The sequence below is a fragment of the Aricia agestis genome, chromosome 6 (assembly GCF_905147365.1).
Source record: "Aricia agestis chromosome 6, ilAriAges1.1, whole genome shotgun sequence".
Classification (NCBI taxonomy): domain Eukaryota; kingdom Metazoa; phylum Arthropoda; class Insecta; order Lepidoptera; family Lycaenidae; genus Aricia; species Aricia agestis.
Genome location: NC_056411.1, coordinates 4,543,383 through 4,552,575, shown reverse-complemented (window position 1 = coordinate 4,552,575; position 9,193 = coordinate 4,543,383). Strand labels below are relative to the sequence as shown.

The 9,193-nt window shown below is 37.3% G+C and overlaps 1 protein-coding gene across 1 annotated transcript; it reads right to left on the bottom strand.

Moving 5' to 3' along the window:
• Window positions 1-500: 500 nt before the first annotated feature.
• LOC121727781 (UDP-glucosyltransferase 2-like) lies at window positions 501-8,716 on the bottom strand. The gene is made up of 4 exons (XM_042115773.1): window positions 7,883-8,716; window positions 7,423-7,642; window positions 4,104-4,323; window positions 501-787 (listed from the first exon to the last, which is right to left on the bottom strand). The coding sequence occupies exons 1-4, from the start codon at window positions 8,708-8,710 to the stop codon at window positions 511-513; spliced, it is 1,545 nt and encodes a 514-aa protein (XP_041971707.1). The 5' UTR covers window positions 8,711-8,716; the 3' UTR covers window positions 501-510.
• Window positions 8,717-9,193: the final 477 nt, after the last annotated feature.

The window sequence follows — 9,193 nt, the reverse complement described above, 5'->3', positions numbered from 1 at the left end:
ACTGCTAGTCATTCAAACTTAACTTAATATAAATTTCAATTCACTATAAATATTATTTTCTTTAATATTTGCTGGCGGACTGTGTGATGGACGCTTTAGAACCATACCGCCCGTGTCCACTCAAGCGTTCTATATTTCTGATAGAAATAACATTTATTATACAGTTCATGGACTTTCCTCGATTTCAGTGTCATATCAAGGGGATGGTTATTTTCTTTTGACGACTTTCATTAGACCCTATTAAGCTGTATTTTTACAACGTTAATAGAAAACCTGTGCGGGTAATAACTAATAAGATTAGATATTTTTCTTACAGTTATTGTAGTAAGTACCTATCACAAAACTGTAGATTTTAAATAGGACATATTGTCATAATAATTTGATGTGCAGTATTAAAAATTAAACGATGTAAAAAAATAACTTTTTAATTACCTATACTCGTATTATCCATTTATATAACAAAAAAGTACACACTTATCATTCGACTATACAAACTTATCTGAGGTAATATTAATTTTTCTTCTCCTTCACACTCGGCGTAAGGATTCTATAAGCTTTATACAAGACCGCTGCTGCCATCACTAGCATCGCAAGCAATATCACTACAGCAACAACGATCATGTCCAACTCTATGAACTCGGCTAGGGACATATTGGCCACTGGTGACCGGAGGTGCCTCGCTCCTTTATGTCGTAATACGTGCTCGATGTACCACAGAGCACGTTCTAGAGGCTTCTGCGGTTGGTCCAAAATGAGCGTGCGCAGATTCTTAATGTTGTCTCGGTAGCTGAAAATTGAAATTGAATTTAGAATACGTCGTCATATTACATGTAGTCACTACATAGTATAAAATAAAGTCGCTTTGTTCCAATATGTCCTTTGTTCCCAATCTTTAAAACTGTGATGAATATGAATGACAAGTGAGTATGAAGACAGAAGGACGATGTTTGATTTTTTGGGTCAGTATACAGGTTATACTTATTGTATCGTGAAAATATAAAGAGCATAATAATTTATGCACATCGCCCAACTATTGGTAGGCGAGAATGTTTTCTTTGCTTAACTTAGAAAAAAAAGATGCTAATAATTTGTTTAACGATTTAAATGGTTTCGCCTATATACGATGACTAGCTTTTGCCCGCGGCTTCGCTCGCGTCAAGAAGTATTATTATATACAAACTTTCATCCCCTATTTAAACCCCTTGGGGTTGGAATTTATCAAAATCCTTTCTTAGCGGATGCCTACGCCATAACATCTACCTACATGCCAAATTTCAGCCCGATCCGTCCAGTGGTTTCGCTGTGTGTTGATAGATCACTATGTCAATCAGTCAGTCACCTTTGACTTTTATATATTACTAATTCTTCATCATTTATAAAATAGCAGATTCATCGCTAGATATAAAAGGCTTAGATCACATAATTTCAATTGTGTCGCGATGAAAAATAGTATTAAAATTATTGCAATGTAACTACATCACAACATTACAGCTATTCGTTAATGTAATATTTTCCTGTTAAAAAATTTAACTTGCATAATACTTTGTAAGAGATATAATTACGCACCAACCGGGTATAGAAATACTTTGAGTTTGGGAAAGGACATATAGGACACTTTTATCCCGAAAAAATGTATATAATATATGATTCCCACGCGATAAATTAATTTCTGCGTAGGTAACGGAATTGCTAGGATCAACTATTGATGATTTACATCTTTAACTGTCTCCGGATTTTTTTAAATGAAATCAGGGGGCAAACGAGCAAACGGGTCGCCTGATGGAAAGCAACTACCGTCGCCTATTGACACTCGCAATATCAGAAGGGCTGCAGCAGGTGCGTTGCCGGCCTTTTAAGAGGGAATACGCTCTTTTCTTGAAAGTTTGCAGGTCGTATAGGTCCGGAAATACTGCTGGTGACAGTTTGTTCCAGAGTTTTACAGTGCGCGGCAGAAAGTAATAGCGAGAAACGCACGGTGGAAAAATGTACGGTTAAGCGTTTCTTACAACTTCTAGCATAACATGATATTTGTAGAGTTATCAGTTATCACTCAGCTTTTAAAGTGCCTTTTAGACTTAGAGCGTGGTGTGTGTGGTAGACCTTTGGTTCGCACTTGAGAGGGTGCAGGTTCGGTCCCGGGTAGAGGCATGTACCAATATCTATGTCCACACTGTGCCTTTTTCATTCATCTAGGGCATGCGTTATAGCGCAGTCAACAGCGCACGTGAGGCATGCCCGCGACGCATGCGCTCTGACCATATCCAAAACTTTCACTTGGTTCTTATTTTTCTGGAATTTCTTATGACCAAATAAGTCGCACGTATTTCACCCAGTAAAATGTTCTCGTCGCACATGTTACAATCTGACAGACACTGAAACTGAACGAAAATTACAATGTTGGCGTTGCGTTCGTTGGCGCATTATTGAATGCGCCAAAACGAAAGTTGAATGACAGAAGATGACGAAAATTGAAGATGAAAGTGCATAGTGTGGACTGTGGACATAACTAATAAGATATACTCATGTACATATTATACGGATGTTCGTACAGTGAATGAAATATCATGAGGAAACCCGCACATGGTTGGTCTCAGACGTATTGACATGTTCATTCCTCTGGACTAGGCTGACTGTGTTGCGAGAATGCCGTATGTGTTTGGGCAACCATACGGACGGACATTTAAAAACATGTCCCAGGCAGTTTTAAGACATGACATGGCTCTGAAGATACTGTATAAATCAACCTCACGTACCCCAACGGATGCAAAGGCTTTGTACAACCTACCTTTACCAAAAGAGGACAACTTTTTAACTTTTTTTACGCGACACAGCCCTGATTGTGCAATACGAACAAATGTACGAATAAAACTAATATTTGGTCAGACGAGACATCTATTTGCCCGTAACTAAATGCTAACTAAACAGACTGAAATATTTGCCTGAACATCACTTTTGGTTAACTGTTGTAAATAAAATTCCTACGTTTTGGTATTTAGTTTATTTACTTATTTTTTTTAAGTAAAAATTAAAAATATAATGATGTACTTCCCCAAGACTCAAAAAAGGGCTCGTTAAAGCCTGATGACGTAACAGACGGATATAATTAAAAAATCTGTGGATATAACATAACTACAGATCGACAAGGCTTTATATGAACGTGGCGAAAAAAGGAACTAACGCTGCCATCATACAAAAACTTTATTTTTTGACAGTTCTCCTTTACGTGCAGCGCCGTGCCGTGCCGTGCCGCTTACGTTCATAAAAAGTCTTGTCGATCTTGTCGATTGTAATGTAATTGTAGTTATAACACGATTCTTATCAACAGAGAAGGAAATAAAATATATATTTTTATGAAGGTAGTCATTCTTTATGCGAATGTAACGGCTAAAATACATAATGGTTTTACCACGGCAAATCATATTTTTTAACAAATTACGTCACAGTGCTGTGTGTAAATAATCGGCCAAGTGCGAGTCGGACTCGCGCACGAAGGGTTCCGTACCATTATAGAGCAAAATTAGGCCAAAAATGTGTTTTTTTTGTATTATCTATGAAAATTTTAAGTCTCTAGCTATTACCGTTCTTGAGTTGCAACCTGGAGACAGACGGACAGATGGACAGACATTGAAGTCTCAGTAATAGGGTTCCGTTTTTACCCTTTGGGTACGGAACCCTAAAAACGGCATTTGATTTGGCTTGGACATTGGATAATAGGCATATTAAAGAAACGAATAAGTATAGTGACGATACCAGTAGGAATTCATTACTCTATAATGTAAAATATTATATCATCTAAGCCAATCATTCTCAAAGTGTGCTCCGCGGAGCTTTGAGCTCCGCGAGCGATACACCAGCATGAAGGCAATTCATTCAAAGAAAAAACATTATTTTTTGGGGGTCCATCAAAAATGTAACTTTATAATAAAATTCATTAAAGGGTTCTGCCACCAAAAAAGTTTGTGAACCTCCGGTTTAAACTGAACAAAGCGTCTGTACAAAAAAAAACTGAGCATATTACAGGTGAACGTATTTTCAGTTATATCTTACCAATTTACCAAAGGCGCAACGGGTTTGCGGGCGTCATCTCGTAATTCATAACTCACCTTTTATCTTCAATCACAGTTTTTATGGCTTCCATTAAATCTTTCTCGTTCAGTGTCTCTATGTCGAGTGCTTTGCCTATCCCGTGGAAGACGAACTGTTCCACATTGTACCACTGGTCTGCCAACATCGGTAGACCGACCATCGGTACACCAGCAGTAATGGCTTCATCAGTAGACTGGATACCACCTTGTGTTATGAATAGCTTGATTTTTGGATGCCCTGAAACAAGTAAAAGTATTTAATTTTTATTACTTAAATAAGTTACAAGTCACGGCGCAGTGGGACGACGTCCGAGGAACTCCGTTATTTGCGGGCCCATTTTAGATGCGGGTAGCAAGAGATCGTAGATCATTGAAAGAGGCCTATGTCCAGTAGTGGACGAATATTATTAAAAATTTCAAGTCTTTTGACATTTTATTTTTTATTTTGCTCAATTCTGAGCGGGACCATAAAATTTATGGAAAAAGGACGCCTTGGGTATTTGAAAAAAAGTGGTAAACGAATATCTGTATAACATAAATGTGCAGATGTTAAATCACTAAACCTCTTCACGTCGAAACCGCTTAACCATTATCTCTGAAATTTGGTATGCTTTACTTTGAGTCCCGAGAAAGGACATAGGATACTTTTTATGCAGGAAAACTATACGGTTTCCGCGCGATAAACGAATTTTGGCGCAACGGAGTTGCGGGCGTCATCTAGTACTTAGTACATATTTTATTTATTTATTCTCTTTATGTACAAAATTAAGACATATTTATAAAAATGACAATATAACATTAGCGTACTTTTCTCTTTTATGGTGCGCTTATACGGGCAACTAAAATTGCTCAGCTCCATTCAATTATTCTCGTCAACTTTGACGTCGCGACTTCATCAAGCAATTTGCGGCAACAAGCAGCAATATTGCGCAATACAATATTGAGTGGTGTGGCCATCGAATATTTGAGCAATATGAAATAAATTGCTCCATATTGCTCCATTAATTGCTCCAGATCGCTCCATTCGTGACGCCGAGCAATTATTGCCGTAATTATTGCCCGTGTAAGCGCTTCTTAAGAGATCCAGCAAACCATAAACAGTAGTGGATATAAAATGGTGTGAAAACAGGGCAAACACAACATTTAAACTACGTTAGCACAATAAAAACATAATACTAACACTTAAATCCTATATTTTTGTATTGTGTTATTATACTGACTGTCTACCGCCCACGGTGAACAAATCTAGACGTCAAAAGGGCTCTTTATTACCTTCATTTTGTTGATTGATACTCCGATATTGATAACATTATTGAGATATCTCTTAGGATCATAAAGTAGACTTTAGGCTCTACACGAGTTTGACTTCAGACTTACGTAAGCACTCAAAAAATTATTACTTACACGAATAAACTTTTATTATCGTCTTTACTTTATTACCGGGTTTTTTCGTGGTCTAAACGCCTCCGTGGTCTAGTGGTATAGAGCGCGGCTCTTGACTCGGAGGTCGTGGGTTCGATTCCCGCGTTGGCAACATGTTATTTCCAAGTTTGGTTAGGACAATGCAGGCTGATCACCTGATTGTCTGACAAGTAAGATGATCCATGCGTCGGATGGGCATGTAAAAAGTCGGTCCTGCGCCTGATCTCTCGCCAGTCGTGTCGGTTGTCCGTCCCACTGGATTATGAGAGTAAAGGAATAGAGAGTGCTCTTGTGTACTGCGCACACACTTGGGCACTATAAAATTACTCCTGCGTAGCTGGCCTGGTTTCAATGAAACCGGCCACCGTCACCGAAACCGGTGTGGGAGCTATTATTATTATTATTACCGGGTTTTTATATTAGAACTTTCATTGCTAGTTTAGGCTTGTTTCCTATTTTTTTTCTTGTTAATAAAAATAGAAACATCGGTGAAAGTATGATTCTAATAATATCTTAAAAATATTCATATATATCACAAGCTATGCAATAGCTTTACCGCGGCAGTCTTCAAAAAAAGGAGGTTATCAATTCGACGCGTATGTATGTACTATATAATATTTCCAGAACTGTCCAGTTTTTGTATATGTAATAGTCTATTTTAGTGTCTGAACAAATGTCCCAATTCTCAAAAGTGATACAATATGTATGTATGTATATATTGTTTGTGTTCGCATATCTCCGGAACTACAAGTCCGATTTAAGTAATTCTTTTTTTTATTGTAGTTACTAGGTATTGTTCAACTTAGGTAACTCTACAAGTTTCATCACAATCGTTTCAGTAGTTTTTGAGATAAGGCAATTTTAATTCTCAATTAAGTACGTAAATTTTTGGAGTCGGTTTTATCTTTTTAAAATGAAAATACAATTTTTTTCAAATCCATCTGTATATATTATGTTTATTTGTATCCGGGTATATGTATATTTTTAGAAATCACACAAAAAAATTGAGCAGGCAGCGCTTACGTTTTTTGCTGTTACTCAATACTATATTGTAGTATTGCATCATCGATTTGTAGTTTTTTGTTGGATTAATAAAATATAATGATGTAATTGACTTTTGGCCCGAAACCAACGTTGTAAAACTATGTTCAATAATTTAGTTACCAAATAATGAAGCTTTATAAAAACTTTGTTGATTTTGTGCCCTTCCGCATATTATTGTTTATAATACTTAGGGGCTAGGGCCTGTTTCACCACTTCCTGATAAGTGTCGAATAGGCTATTCACCAATTAACTTGACAGATCAAGTATGGAGAATCTGTCAAAAAAGTTGTGAATAGCCTATTCGGCACTTTATCAGAAAGTGGTGAAACAGGCCCTTAATCATGATCATAAATTAGATTAATTAGTGTTAACTGATTTAACATTAATATCTTACTTAATACTTAGTAGGTATTTAAAATATTATTTGATTTCTTAACAATGATACACAAAATGTTCTTAGACATCATTATTCATAACCGCTCGCTAACCGCTAGAAGTTTTAAAGGATTTTTATTACCTTAATCGTAGGAATCTCAGACACAATTGATTTTCAATTGTTATGCGACAGCCGGCTGCCGCTTGGGGATTGATGGGTTAAGCAGATCACATAATATTTTATCATCATCTCACTACCATTAAAATATGCATCCTCACATTATGACCTTATTATTTGTACTTTTCATAGTCCTTTAGCTCAAGACTGATATTTTTGATGATTATTCTGTTATTTGACAAGCGATGTTTGCCGAATAGGCGCTGGCAGTCTGTTCGGCAAACATCGCGTGACTTCGGAAAACTTCGGAAAACGGCGCCGGCAACTATTTCGGCAACCGGCGCCGGCAGCGGAGGCACTCCCTAAAATTATACTTACGCAAAAGGTCCGATTGTGGTAAGAATTTGAATATTTTGATGTTCTCTGTCAACTCTGGGAATTCAGCTTCATGATAATAGATCCAATAGACATCGTACGGTAGTTTGGAGAATACGTTCACAAAAATCTGTAGCTGTTGTTTAGATAAAGGGGCGAAGTTGGTTCCCAGACTGAAATATATTACTCCGTTCTTTGAAGAATCGAGGGATGCTTGTAAATCCTGCAAAGAGAGGTATTAAGGCGTTTTTCACACTTAAAAACTGTTTCACGTAATGTATAAAGACGAGTCGACTAACTAATAAAATATACTAGGTCTGCTTGTCTTTGTCTGGCTTATTGGAAACGTCACATGACCAACAAGACAGCAGACCACAAAATATTTTATACTATTTTTTTATTAAGTATTAGTAAGAGGAATGAAATTTACCGCATATAAAGAAGGTACCTACTAAGAACTTACCTTTGGCAAATCCAACTTTGGTTTTTGATGTAAACCACCCATGAATATAACACTCGGGGGCACCGGATAATTGCCCGCCCATATTTGATTCAAATTCAAAAACAGCATTTCAACATTGTTGCCGAGTTCCGTGAGAGTCGGCATGTCCTGTCCAAAATACTTCCTCAGTTTCACATTATCCTTTTCTTCCTGCTCCTGTATTATGGACATCAGATCCCAGTAGTATTTGAACTCGCTGAACTTCTCCCAGACGGTTAGATTGTACAGCCTCTGTCTTAATGCCGGATACCTAGTTGGATGATTCGGCACTCCTATAACATTGTTATTGTCTAGAACTTGTCCTAAAGAACTAACCAAGATCACAGGTGCTTTGAAAATATGCGAGAAACTCAGAGCGGGTTTGACGCATGCCTCGATCAGCAGCAAATCAAACTTTTGCATTTTGTTGTTGATGATTTTCTGCATTCCTTCAGTTTTTATCTGTTCCTCGAACACGTCTGAGAACACTTTGACGAGGCCGTCCATCTGGGTGGCCAAGCTTCCTTTGCTTCCCATGGGCATCTTGAGCAGTATTTCCCTGAATATTTTGTAAGATATATCATGGACGTCGATCTCTGTTAGGTTTGCCGGTGGTTGGGTTTTCGTGAACACTGGGTCGGGGGTCATGACGACGACTTCGTGGCCATTTCTCGCGAGTCCCTGGGTGATGGGACGAAACACGACCTGGTGGCTTATGGACGGCACTGGAAATATGGCTAATATTCTTGCGGACTCACACGTAACTATGAAGAATAAGGTTACAAAAGCATACACGCACGGTTGAATCATTGCAAATGTTGACTGAATCATCTAATCGTGTTATCGGTCAAAACTTGCCGCCGCTACTTGAAATTCGCGTAACGCTCCTAAGACATTACTAAGGGTACTAATACATACTAAAACGTGTCCACTATAATATAATAAGTCTAACGCACATTAAGTTGTGAGCAATTACGTTTTTTGTTTCTGAAACGTGAAGCATATTTATTATTTGTATTTAAATATAAAAGACATTATTTTGTGTCATGCAAAGTTTAATATAATATAATAAATTACAAACAGTTTTAACATTATTATCATTAAGTATACATATTTATCTATGATTTCATACAGCTTAAAAAGGTATGTCATCTCATGTGACCACGATTGTTGTCGTTAACTTCTTGTAAAATATTATGGTCTCGCACTTTTTAACCGACTCCCAAAAAGGAGGAGGTTATATGTTCGGCTGTGGATTTATTTTTTATTTTTTATTTTTATTTGTGTATGTTC